Here is a 13628-nt window from a genome sequence, read left to right as displayed (position 1 = left end):
TATTGTACTTGAATATACAAGAGATGAGATGTGCCTCAACAGGCTCAAAATAATAAAGAAAGGGGAAGCTGCATTTATAAACTCCTCCAAAGAAAAACAGAAAAATCACAGAACAAAGACCAAGTTTTTGTTTTTTTCTCCCACATAACTTTCTGGTATTACGGAAGCTATGAATGCTTTAGTGTTGTTTTGGGTTTGTCTTGTTTTCAAACTCCCATGCCCCTATCTGACTTCCAGCTTTTTCTTCTAGTCCACTACCATCTCTGCTGTTCAAGCAATCTCCATTGCTTTAGTGGCTGCCACCTCACACTGATACTTACGCAACGTATCTGAATAGTGGAGCTTTATTTAAGAAAATAAAGAGGAAAGTAAAACAAACATCTACTCAATTTTTAATAACATTAAGAGATAAAAGAAATGTGGATGATCTTAAGAAACAGTCTAACCTGAAAGAACACAAATCATTCAGAAGCATAAACTCATGAACTCTCGAGAAACAGTTCCTCACAGTCCAAATTACATTTGAAAAAGGGGACAGTATTCTGTTGGGGAGTTGGGGGGAGACAGAGACCAAAAGACTCATTCCCTTTTTAGATCATCAATAAGATCGGTAAAGTCAATACTGTAAATCAATAGTTACAATATTATTTTAATATAGTACAATACCCACCTATTTTACAGTGTTACTACAAAAAATAAATCTGCGCATCATAAAAGTCCAAGAATACAATTCCTGTTTATTTTGATTTCTTTTGTAGACAAGTGAAAACAATTTTAAAACCACTAATCCAAATCATTCACTTTTCATTCCCCTCAATCACTGACATGAATTAAAAATAATTCCCATATACTGAAATGATTTGGTATAAAAGATGGATTCAAAATTAACACCATAAATCTGTGTAAGCCATTCACAATTGGCTACTAACCATTGTAAAGTTTAAATTTTTAAATATTTAACATATTACTAGCACTTAAAAGTATTATATTTTTGGTTTAGAACATACTTGTGCCTCTGAGACATAAAAAAATTGCTTGGAATCACTATCAGTAAGTTTCTCTTTTAGCAAAAACCAGTATGTATGCAAAATTACAACTATCAAAACATTACAGGAAAAAAAAGTTTCCTTATTTAGCTGACTTGGAATTGGAATATTAAGCTATACCCACAGATTTCAACTAATCAAGCTCTAGAAAACAAGGGAAAACCCTGAGCAATATGAAGAAGTTCAACGAGAATTCTCTGTCTACTGGAGATCACACAAATAGCATAATAAATTGTTTGGGCATCACCAGTCTGCCCATTAGATTAGCAACAGTACAGTTTTTTAAATATGCAGCATCGCCATGAACAAGATCTTCAAAAAGAGCTTCAGCAAAAGAAATCCCTCATATAGTAAATATTTTTGTCAATTGTAACTAAACCAAGAAAAACTAGTTACTGATCCAAATGTTCTTACTAGGAATTTCTTTTTCTTTGTAAATTTAAATGACATATCTCAAAAGAAGTCATACGAAAATATCAAAGTTTTAACAGGTTTAGAAAAAGATATAGGAAGAAACTTAAACATGGAAGCCTGGGGTTCTAATTCTGGTTGCCATTGCACTTACCATTTATGTCCTCCTTTTATACTGAACAGTAAAAAAAACGATAGGATATAAGTGAAGGAAGCTTAGTTTTCAAAGCTTTTAAGAAACAAAAACAAGTATTAGAAACAATTATTCTCTTTCTACATGTGATTGGCAGAAGAGTATAAAACATTACAGGGATTATCCAAAATTAAGACCGTACCAAGTCCTGACATGGTTAAAACTATCCATTGTTTCTACTGCATGCATTGTAAAACACAGTTTTAGCAGAGAGGCAAGGTTTAAACTTCTAAAACAGAGAAGCAAGTATTTTCACTGTACGTACAATGGTAATCTGAGACTAGAACGAACTGGCAGATGGAAGCTCTGCAGTAAGCAAGCATTAGTAAAAATGAATCAAAAATTTTAATTGTGTAAAAAAAAGTTCTACTAAACTAAAAATTAGATGCATCCAGAAATGGTTTACATTTCTAGTCTGCTTCAAAATAAAGATGTTTTCAAACTTCCAATCACATATTACAACTTAGGTACAGTTATCTAAACACGTTATAATGAATGCTTATATGCCATGCTTAAGAGTTTCATAGCTACCCTTATTAGAAACTGTTGCTAAAAAAGTAAATATAGCACTTCCATTTTTAATTCTTCCTCTTTTAAAGTGCAGAAGACTTTAAAAAACAGAAGGCAACACATGACCAGAACACTAAAAATCCTAGAGAAGACTAGAGAGAACAGATTGTTTAAATTGTTGTATATGCCATTTCAAGTTCACTTGACATGAAAAAATCCAGTAACAGCTATACTATATATTCCTATATATAACTCATACCAGTTTGGTAAGGTTCTCACTACACAACTGCTTCTATATTCTTACTGTGTACTGTTAGTTACAGATGAACATAAAATTCCAATAGCGCAGCTTGGTAGGAGAGCTACTTAAGCTCTTCCAAACCACTCCAAAATCTTCCACCTTTACCTTTCGCCCCCAAATTTCATCGTAGAGAAGTGAAAAAAGTTATGCAGTGATTGAAGTGCTTTCCACTTGAACCATTCCTCTTCCCTTCTTACATTACGTTTATAATGTCCAGCACACCAGCACGAACACTGTCTACTCACAGGGGCTTAGGAATTTAACTATGTAGCTGTAGCTAAGTACCACGATGGCCAAACTGTGGCAAGCTGCTCAAGCAGCCTAAGTAACCTTACTCCAGACAGCTGCAAGAAGTAAACTAGTAAAAGGTGCCATGACCAACATTATCCAGTTTTTTGAGCACCCAAGCTGCAGGGTATAGGCCATCAATATCTTGTAACAGAGCAATGGAATTTAAGGGAGCTCCTGCCTTCTCATCCCTGTGTGTTGGCTCCCCAGCCTCCCTTCCCCACAGCTTCTCTGAAGCAAGTAGCATGGCTCTCATGGCTCCTAGCCAAAGGGTGATTTTCACATATGGTTCATATGGTCAGGAAGTTTGGCCAACCCAACAGATTCTGTGTTAGGGTACTAAAATGAAGTTTCAAATTTGGTACTAAAAAAGTCACAATCAGTAAATGGTATTTCTAAATTACATCAGACAACTAAGATGCTATTTCAGAAAATACTACTTACAGTTTAATAAAATGCTGGTATTACTAACAGGCATTATGAGCTTTTATTTCTTGATCTTCATCACCCCAAAGAAAACACAAGCTCAAAACAGTTTTGTTTTTCACGGTGTAAGCACATATGGAAGTAAATGATTGACTTTTCTATTGCAAGCTTCTCAAGTACAATCAGGAAAATCAACTGTTAGCATGTAGTAACATCACAAAGGAAAACTTCTGGCCCCTACCTATCTTTACTACAAACCCTAAAGGATATGGGGTGGTAGAAAATAATTCCTGCCAAGAACAGGAAATCTTTTATTTTCCAGCTTTTCTTAGGATGTCTCAGAATATACATACTATGTTTTTCTCAGTCTTACAGAATGTGCAATGGTACAGAATGTAAAATAGGTATTTGTTCCACAGAACAATCAGAAAGTAGCTGATAAACCAAAAGTTTATTTTTAATTCTTTCATGCATGAAGCTATACTTCTAAAATGGAGCAAAATTCCCTTTGTTATAACAGTATTAAAAAGCCTTGTGTGTATAGCTTATTCATCCCTTCCTCTCTAAAAGGAAATAACAGATTAACAGTAAAACATACCCTTTCTACTGAAGCATTTGAAGCACAGGCTGCACTGATTTAACTGCTTTGGTTATTAGAAAAAAAAAAACCAAAAAGAAACCCATACCCTTTACACCAAAATAGATCAACATGAAAATTTAGAAGCTGACTCCTCTGATATCACCATTTTGCTAGTTCTTCAGGATGAGTCTTCAGAGGCAGAAGAGATCTAAAGTACTAATATAAATAGTGTAGAAATTAAATAACAGAGGCCAAATTCTTCTTCTTTATAATTTACCTTTAGTAATGATTTAGAGATTTTCCTCATCTAGTTCTGCGGCAGGATCAAGGTAGAGAGCAATTAGGCTCCATAGACAGTTGACATTGTCCAATTTGCTTTTGAAGTTTATTATCCTTAACAAATTAAGTACAAACCAAAGTAATTTGAACAAATTTTTTTTCAAGTCTAAATCGGTTTAAAATGTACACCTTCAATCAAAACCAGGGCACATCCTCATGTAGACATGACCTCCTACATAGAAAATTCTATGATGTTCTTGGACAAAAAAGGCAATTTAATTTCCTGAATAAAAAAGACAAAGGATTTTCTGAAGACCTTTACTTAGCTTAAATCATGTATCACCAGCTTGAAGGGGGGAAAAAAAAAAAAGTGATGTCATGATACAAGAAAATAACTGCACCACTAACTTTTGTGCTATTCCACTACGAAAATGGTGGAATCCTGAAGGGAAACACTTAAAGAGCAAGGCCACTCAATAAGCTTCTCCTAGAACATACACAAAAACATTACCATGGAAAATATTCTTTTACAATGTGGACTTTAATCAGATAGAATTCTACTTACATTGTCCATGAAATTCGGCTTAAATCCTCCCTCCTGCTGTCGTCTTAATTCCTCCTGTTCCCTCTGGCGTAGCATCTCTTCTTCGCGACGTCGGTGCTCTTCTTCATGTCTAGAAGACATTTCAGAAAACACATTCATTTAGACTCTTGACCTCTTCAGGCTTTTATTGGGTCTCAGGGCATTACATCAAGCATATTAACAAAACTACTCATTGTTTAAAGTTTTACACAGTGTACAGCATGCTATTCACAATACTAATAATTCTCTACCTGCCATTTCTGACTACAGTTCGCAGGTTAAAATACTCTTCTTTTGGGGGTGGGGTGGGCAGAAGGAAATTACACTATGGGTTAAATTATTTCAATACTGCCAAAAGTCACATTGTTAATCTTGCAAGGTGTTTGGGCTTATTTTCTTCTCATGTACATTTCTTGCAATATTTAATTTGAAAAGCTTGTAACATGACAAAAAGTCATCCAAATGCACAAATAAACTAGCATCAGTGTGGTCTATTTTTTTTAATTTTATCACACACACGAAAATAACTGTTCATCAGATCTTAAAGGAAAAATTGTTTGCAACATATCGGAAAACAAGGCATCACTGATCACTAAATACACCTAAGAAAACATTCAAAAAAATCTCATGTTGGACTACAAAATTGCAACACTACTGTTCCAGGCGCAGATCACTGACCATAAATGTTAGAAACGCGTTCATATTTAATACAATGAGGCTTCCTCCACAAGTATAAAACAAATCATCATAACAAACGTGAACTTAACATTTTAATTCTAAGACATCCGAATGCTACAGAAAGCTCAAATATTCACAACAGGACTAAAAGAGCTGAAATAAATGAAAAACATTTACCAGGAATACTTGAAACTGTTATATTAGTGTGATTTCCTGTCAAGAAACTTAACAGAGACATCACACCTTCATTACGCTTAAAAAAAATTTTTAAATAGCAGAAATGTTTACAGCTGATATCAAAGGTATGTAGCTCTACAAGCTAGAATATCTGAATTCATGCAAGCCTGCAGCAGCTACATGTTTGAAACACTGTCACACCTTTGCACAGTACAAGACAAAATACCTCAGTTGTATCTGTTTGCGTTTTTGAAGTTCTTGATTCCGAAGCTCTTCCAAACGCCTCAATTCTTCTTGGCGCCGCATGAGATCTGAAAGCATTAAAAATGTAATAAAGACAAAAGCTATAAATCAACAATGCTGCAACACAACAAAAACTATTATCATCAGACCACACTTCTGAGATTCAATTTTGAAACTAAAGAAATTTCTCAATGCATTTAACTGATGTTTTTTAGCTTTACGGAAAGGAACTAGGTAGGATAAGCATATGAGAAAAAACACTGGATCCAAGGTTCACACATGCATGGAAAGGCACAGGATTGACAGTGCTTCCAAAGCAGGGTATGGGGCAGAAACTTGAAGCAAACAAAAATAAAAGGTGACAAAAGCCTGAATCACTTTTATTACATCTTAGTTTTCAGTCTAGGGCAAGGCATCAATTTTATCATAGTGCTGTGTATACGTAAAGCCATACTAGCAAGAAAACTAGTAAAAGATACATGACTTATACTCTCTGCTATCCAGTGCAGGCCACTGCCTGGGACACTTCAGAAAAAGGTGAAATAAATCTCTACAGAGGCTCAGATTACCTCAAGTTTATTTTTCTCTGAAGTTTATTACATGACTGTGCTTATAAAGTGACTTCCAACTAACAAATCTTTTATGCTGCAATGAGAACGGGCCTATCCTCTCTAAAAGCACTTAAAGATGCTCTTGAAAAGCAGGGCCCAATTAATAGTCATTACTTTTGTTGTACTTGTTTTTGACCAGTCACATTATTGATTTCTTTCCGGAAATGTATGATTTCTTTGAAGAATATTAATTCCAACTTTTGTTACTATAAAAACACTTGTTTGCCTTTTCTATCCTCACAAGACTTCGGCAACATGGTGTTATTTATGGACACCATGAGGAAAGTTCCACCATACCACTCTATCATATGCCATTTATGCTTTAGACTAACTACTACACACATTGCCCTATGCTTTTCTTAACTTCTCTAATGCATCTTTATCGGCTGTGCACATCACTTTCTTCAAACTTGCATCAGCACATATTATTACAATTTAATCTTGTACTTTACTGTCCCAAAACTACAATGACCGGCATATTCTAACAAAAATGTCATGCATTTTATTTTCTAACAAATAAGATTTTTACTGGGTAATAGTTTTCTTATTGACAATACAAGTCTTTTCTTAAGCAAGTTTCACAGTCTTGCTTTTCCTGCATCTTCTGCAAAACTAACACACCAAAACTAACATACATCAATAGAAAAATGATTACATTGAATATTCATTCAACTCACAAAATCTGAGGCTATTTCTTTTCAACAGTCTTTTTTATTTTCAATTTCTTATTTAGTGGAGCTGGCCACTGCTGTTATCCTTTTACTTGGGTAGCACTACAAACGCATGGGACAAGGTTTCCTTTGCAGTTCTGCCTTTATTCCCTTTCAACTTTATGTAGCACACCCCTTTTCTTGTGTAATGCATGAAAACAGGATTTCCTACTTTCTCTCTTCACTTATTGCTATGAATTTATCATTTCCTCCCCTTTATTCTAAGGTGTATAGTTCCATTCTGTTCAGTTTCTTACTAATCTTTTCCTGACATAATAATCATCACCTTTCCTGGAATTGTCAGTATTTTAAAGTTCAACATGTCAATTTACAGTTCAATACCATTTGACCATGGCAGAATGCTGGCATAAAGCCTTGCTAGCCAAATAAAAATACAGATGCAGAGGTTCAGGCTGTGCACAGAGTCACTCATATTAAGAGAACTGCAATGCTGGTAATTCTGGGCTGACACACGTTGGACACATGCCCCTTCTTTGAATAGAAGGGAACAGCACTAAAGCAGATATCTGTGAAAAGGAAAAAAGACAGAAAGCATTACAAGCACAGCATGCTAGTTTTTGCACCTTCTTGTGCTTAAAAAGGCATGGTTTTCATCTTATACTCAATCTTCTGCAGAGCAGAGTGCAGAAGGCGAAAGTGTACTTGCACCTCAGGGTTTAATCCTACAAACAGGAATACCAAGTCCAAAAAGAATTTTTTAATTGTTTTAATTGATTTTTCAGGTTCTAAAAATGGGGGGAAAAATGTCAAGTTTCTACATGGCTCACAAAGAATAAGTTTCTGATTAAATTTGGTCAAGTTTTCCACTACTTTAATAAACTATTTAACTACCCATTATGAGTAAATATTTACAAAATTCTGAAGCATTCCAGCAATATTAGACTAGAAATATTATGCCAATCTACTTACACCTGGAAATATGTATTCTGCTTTACAAATTGCTTCTGACTCACATTCTTTCAAAATATGACAGTCAGGAGTGAAAAATTACACCTATCAAAAGAATGAAGTCTCCACCCTCAGTAATATAATCACATCAAGAGAACATGAGTACTTAAGCCAACATGATCTAGTCTTTCTAAATCAGGGAAAGCAATTTCTATAAAAAAGCTTTTTTTCCCCCTTCATCAGCAGGAGTATATGAACTATAATACATCTTTCCTATCTTCTTTTTAGCTCCTGACATTTAGTATACTGCAGTTTTACATTTCATATTTCAGGATAATTACTTCAAAACACTTTGAAAGCTGTGATTGATTCATCAAGTATACAGAAATATTCATACTAGGTTCTGACGCTTAAAATTTCATTGATGCTTTCTTAAAAGGCTTCCAGGTGATAGATCTTCTTTCTATGTTCTGAACTACCTAGATCCAGACACACTGTTCAAACAAGCAAGATTTAGAAGCAGCTAATGCCTGAACTAAGTACAAGAGAAACTAACTTATTTTCATATACACTGAAGCCAGAGAGTTGATAAAGAAACAGAAAAAATACTTATTTAATGACCCCCTAGAGCTTAACACGTTAGAAGTCTGCAGATGAATAAGCAGAAAACTGAGTATCTGAGCAAAATTCAGGTTATTTGGTACCAAAAAGAAGTATTCTAATCAAAAATGAAGGGGGGAGGGACACTCTTTCCACATTAACAAGAAGCATGTTTCTTCACTCTTAATATCAGCATCAAAAAAACGTCCTTATTCTAATGGCTCTTTAACAGAAGAAATAACTTTCCACTTCCATATCAAAGCAGAGATTAGCAGATACTCAAAAAAGGAAAGTTTTTTTTTCCTGTTGTCCCTAAAAGAAACCCCAATGTCCACAGGACATATCTGAGCTGTTCTCCCATGTTTTATCATTAAGACCTTTCTATCTTAATAAAACAGGTCACTGTCTTGTCTCAGTTGAAAACATGATTAAGAGATGATAATTTAGGAGAAAGTAATCCCTAATCTTCCCTTTGACTGCTGAAGAAATTCTAAGAAATTAACCGTATGGATTCTGGTACTGAATCGTTTGCACTATCAAATATTAACAATTACTTAAGTCAACGATAAACATATCCAACCTATCTTTTCAGTACTTAACCAACTTTACAAATATTACGCACACACACAATAAAAAATAGTTAACTAATTTATCCAGGCTGGGTAAACGGGAGAGAAAAGGATTGTACTATGTATTATATGTACTGTTATTACATTACAGTAACATTTGTATTCCTCATCTGTAAGACATACATGGTCCACCTGGAAACAAAGTGCTTTAACATTTTCCTCAGTTAAAAGATAAATTAATTAACTCAACAGCTGAAAGTCTAAGTGCTACAATCTGTCTAACTATCTGTCATTTCAGAACAGTTTATTTTTAGCATTTGTTCTGTATTTCAGTACTAGATCTTATATAAACATTAGGGCTTCTGATAAAGAGCAAGCATGCCCATTTAGAAAAAAAGGCAAAGTAAACTTTTTCCAATGACAATTTGCATCTGCAATAGATTTACATGTCATTAAAAATATTAAATAAAAAAATGCTTTGTAAACTCTTTCAGTTAAAAAACTTTTAAAAACAGACTTAAAAAAATTAAACTCAAAGCTTATATTAAAAATAAGCAGGCAAAGTAACCTAGACATTTAGGCCACCAAGACACTTTGAGGCCACCAAGTCAATTTCATACCACCTTAATCCAGCCAACATGGAGATTTTCAACACATAAATCACATCATCAAGAAAAAAGAAAAAAAAAACACAAGAGAAACCATTCTCAGAGAAAAGCTGCATGGCACTACTAACACGTCCTTTCTTAAAAGCGATATATTAAGTGAAATAACTGCCACAAAGTTTATATATTAGTTATCTGCATTTAAGGCTTGAAATGCGTCTATTCCCTAGAATCTCAAGAATTTCAAATCCCTTTCAAAATGACAAGGCACTCTTATTCAGCCTATCATGCTAGTTACTGTACAGTCTTAAAATCTAACAGTTTCCCTTAATTTAAGATTTTTTTTTAACAAATTATAAAATCTTTCAGTGTTTCATCTATGCAAAGAGCCTTGCGATCCCTTCTGATAGATTTGCAATATATTTATATATTATCCACTCAAAAGTCTTGCAATTCTTGAAGTCATACAGGATAACTAAAGTAGTAACTCAATGGTTTTCAACTGGGAAGCAGTGTGAAAAGCAGTAATTACCTGTCTACAGAGTTCTGGGGAGGAGGCTAACAAGCACAAAGTAGTAGATACTTGCCCTGCTAGTTTCCTCTCTGTCCAAGAAAAACTCCATCCAGCTCCATTCTCAAGGGCAGGGACTGAAAGCAATTGCTAGTTGGCTTGCTTTGCCCCAAAAGTGGAAAGGGGTGGGGTGGGGGCAGAGAACATGCCCAAACAATTACAGAGGATGCATAGAGGATTTTACAATTTCAATGAACGAATTAAATGAGTGACAATATGCCCTTGAGTTATTTTTATATATAACTATATACCCACATCAGGATTTTCAGTCGGGTTTCAAAGAGAAAATTCCTATAAAATTAGCTGCTGGATACTTAAAGTAGTGTGAGAGAGGTACACAAAACAGCCATAAGAAGTACCAGCTACTGTTTTGTTTTTTCCTGCACAGGGCCCACAGACATTTAGTTCAATCTAGTTCCTTATACAACACTGAAATTGGAAAACAAATTTTACTGCTGAATGTGAAGTTACCATTCAACCTTTTCACATAAACTACTCACACTAGACAAATTTTTAAGAAGTGAAGAAAATAAACCTGGGAAATCTCACTTTTCCCACAATTTTTTTTATAGGTGTCTGTTTCTTAATCCATCTCTGCAAATAATCAAAAAGTATGCTTAAAATGAAATATTATTTCCCTTCTTCTCAGTTCTATGCATTTAATTAAAAGTAGCCTAGCAAAATTGCTAAGTTTAACATACAGCTCAACATGCTACACGAAGAAAATGTGTGACAAAACAAACTTCAAACTAATAGGTTATCTCATTTTTACCTTGCCTCATCAGCATAAGCTGATGCTCGTGTCTAGCTGCTTCCATTTCTGCCTCTAGTTTCTCTTTGGCTTCTCTAATGTTCCTGTCAACCTGCTCACGCTGTTGCTTTTCCATTTCATCAAGAGCCTTCCACCGTGAAGCATACTCAAACTCAAACGTTCCGGGCTGAGCAAAACGTGGAGGCTGTTCTCTTTCCCTAATAAAATTTTTGCAGTTAAAATGTATGGAAGTATACATTTGGGTCAATGCTGTAGCAGGCAAAGAATTTCTAAACAGTCACTTCGAGATAGTTCTGACTTCAAATCAAACTATCAGATAATGGTCTAAACCAGTTCATCAAAGCTTAATGTTAGATACAGCCATTAAGATAACTGATAAACTGTCCAAGTAAAAACTCATTCAATATAATTAAGACAGAAATTAATTTTTACAGTGATACAAATACTTAAAGTGTGACACTAGAATTGCATTCAGCCTTCTAAAGCAAGTGATCAATTCATAAAATGAATTATTCAAATAAATAAAACTTACTACACTATTCAAAATATTAGAACCTCTAAAAATATGCAAAAATTTTATTTAACATTTCAACACTAATACTGTGAACTAAGAACAATGAGAGATTTTTAAAATCTGGTATTCCACAAGCACATAATAATAATCACTTTAGCTTCAAGCAACAAGATTTCTAAATAGCAATCAAATTGCCATATTAAATATTTATTTTCTCAAATCAGATTAGGTGACCCCTCTTTCAGTTTATGCTCAAGACTCAGTTTCTCATATCATACTCAGTAAAACTGTATCTGAAGCCTGGAAGCTACAAAGACTTAGATTCCATTGGCTTTATAAAAAATTAAGGGGATAATCACAGGACAATAATCTGCGGGTATACAAATCTCTGCAGGATTAGACCACACTCTTCATCCACAAAAGGCCATGTTTATCTGACACCAAGCTCCAAATGATTTCAGTAGATGCCAGAAATCTGAATACTTTCATAAATCTTAAACCAATAATAAAAGTTTGAATTTTAGTATGATTAGAAAATCTTGATAAGGTCCTATTTAGTCCTTTGCCACAGGACAGCATTACATATAAAACACTGTGTCTGCTTCTGTCGCACAAACTCAAAATAAAACTAGTGCATATTTACTAAGCCAACCAAATAAATCATGTTCTATGAAATAAAGCTAAACCAAACTTACTTGTGATACTGTTGTGTTTTCTGCATTAGCTTCTCTGGGAGCCCATCTTCATCATCAAATTGCTCCATTGGTTCTACAACAACAGGACGAGGTGTTCTGGAAAAGAATCTCAACTGAGTAACTGATTTGTAAACAAAACACTTCACAAAGTTACCTTAGTATTTTGAGGAAGAACTCTAGACAAGTAACAATATATGGTATCTACAATTCCCAAGTCTTGCCAATCCTTCTTAAAGCATAAAATTCCTATAAACCTGATTCTAAAAAATAGCTTTGAAATGATCATTGTTTTACATTCAAAACAAGCTACTTTGCCTAGGAAACACCATTTTCTTCTATTATATGGTTCAGTCTGCTGTTAAATATAACACTTAAAGAACATTCAAAAAAATCTCAAAATCTTCTACAAACAATTACAAAATATTTAGAAAGGAACTATCTTTTTACTTTCGTTAGTGAGGCAATGTGGTTTGGGGCCACAATTATACTGGGAAGTACCAAACAAACCCAAAACAGACCAAAACCTACCCTATTCATATTTACATGGAATAGGGTGAGTTACTTTTTAAAACTATTCTACAAATAAAAACAGTCTGATAATTTGGCACTAATATTCCAATGACTAGAAAAATCATTTCTGCTTATTTTTAACCCATTCTGCAAATTACCATGCTCTCACAAATCCGTATCCTAATTCATCTTCAAAAACACCTTCCTTCAGTTCTCTTTTTCTGAAGTAATCAGAGGCAAGTATCGACCAGAAGTATTGCATTCCACAACCTTGTATCACTTCGCAGATCTTTTCCACGGGAAAAAAGATGCCATCAATACATTTTAAGAACATCTGGGCATCAAGGAAGGTTAAAGAAATGAAGTCTGGAATCACACAGCACAACTCAGCAGCTACCGCTCCTCAAATGATCTGTATGACAACTGTTATTAGCTCTGGCATTTAAATGCAACTAAACTGGGAGAATTAGTATGTTTCTGATTAAAACGAACAATTACCTCTCCAAATTAATGTTTTAAATGCCTGGGTTTGATATATTTGGTTCATATATTAAAAGACTTTTTCCTGTTTAGGCAAAGGGACTTTAGCTAAAAAAGTAAAATTTTAGATTCTATAGCAAATGATCAAAGAAAATACCACAGCAGCAGAATTACACTAATTATGTTTGCAACTGTTCATCAGCCTGCTAAGCAAGACTAAGATCAACTGCTTTTTATTCACTCAGGCCATGGTTAGACTGTCACTTCAATCCAACAAATAAATCTACACAGCTGGTAAAGCAAGAAAACCTTCCTCCCTTACATCCCAGCTTCTTTTTCCCTGGCCACATCCTTCATGCCAAGAATA

The 13628-nt window shown here is 34.4% G+C and overlaps 1 protein-coding gene across 7 annotated transcripts in view; it reads right to left on the bottom strand.

Annotated features, from left to right (window-relative positions):
- PSPC1 (paraspeckle component 1) overlaps window positions 1-13628 on the bottom strand; it is a 64120-nt gene that overhangs the window by 46546 nt on the left and 3946 nt on the right. For all 7 annotated transcript variants that reach the window (XM_064505035.1, XM_064505036.1, XM_064505037.1 and 4 more), the window contains exons 3-6: window positions 12272-12367; window positions 11063-11259; window positions 5699-5783; window positions 4600-4708 (exon numbers count right to left, since the gene is read on the bottom strand). In XM_064505035.1, coding sequence (XP_064361105.1) covers window positions 4600-4708; window positions 5699-5783; window positions 11063-11259; window positions 12272-12367 — 487 coding nt within the window. The remainder of the gene's footprint in view (window positions 1-4599; window positions 4709-5698; window positions 5784-11062; window positions 11260-12271; window positions 12368-13628) is intronic.

The sequence above is a fragment of the Dromaius novaehollandiae genome, chromosome 1 (genome assembly GCF_036370855.1).
Source record: "Dromaius novaehollandiae isolate bDroNov1 chromosome 1, bDroNov1.hap1, whole genome shotgun sequence".
In the NCBI taxonomy this organism is placed as follows: domain Eukaryota; kingdom Metazoa; phylum Chordata; class Aves; order Casuariiformes; family Dromaiidae; genus Dromaius; species Dromaius novaehollandiae.
This window is presented reverse-complemented; position numbering and strand designations above follow the sequence as displayed.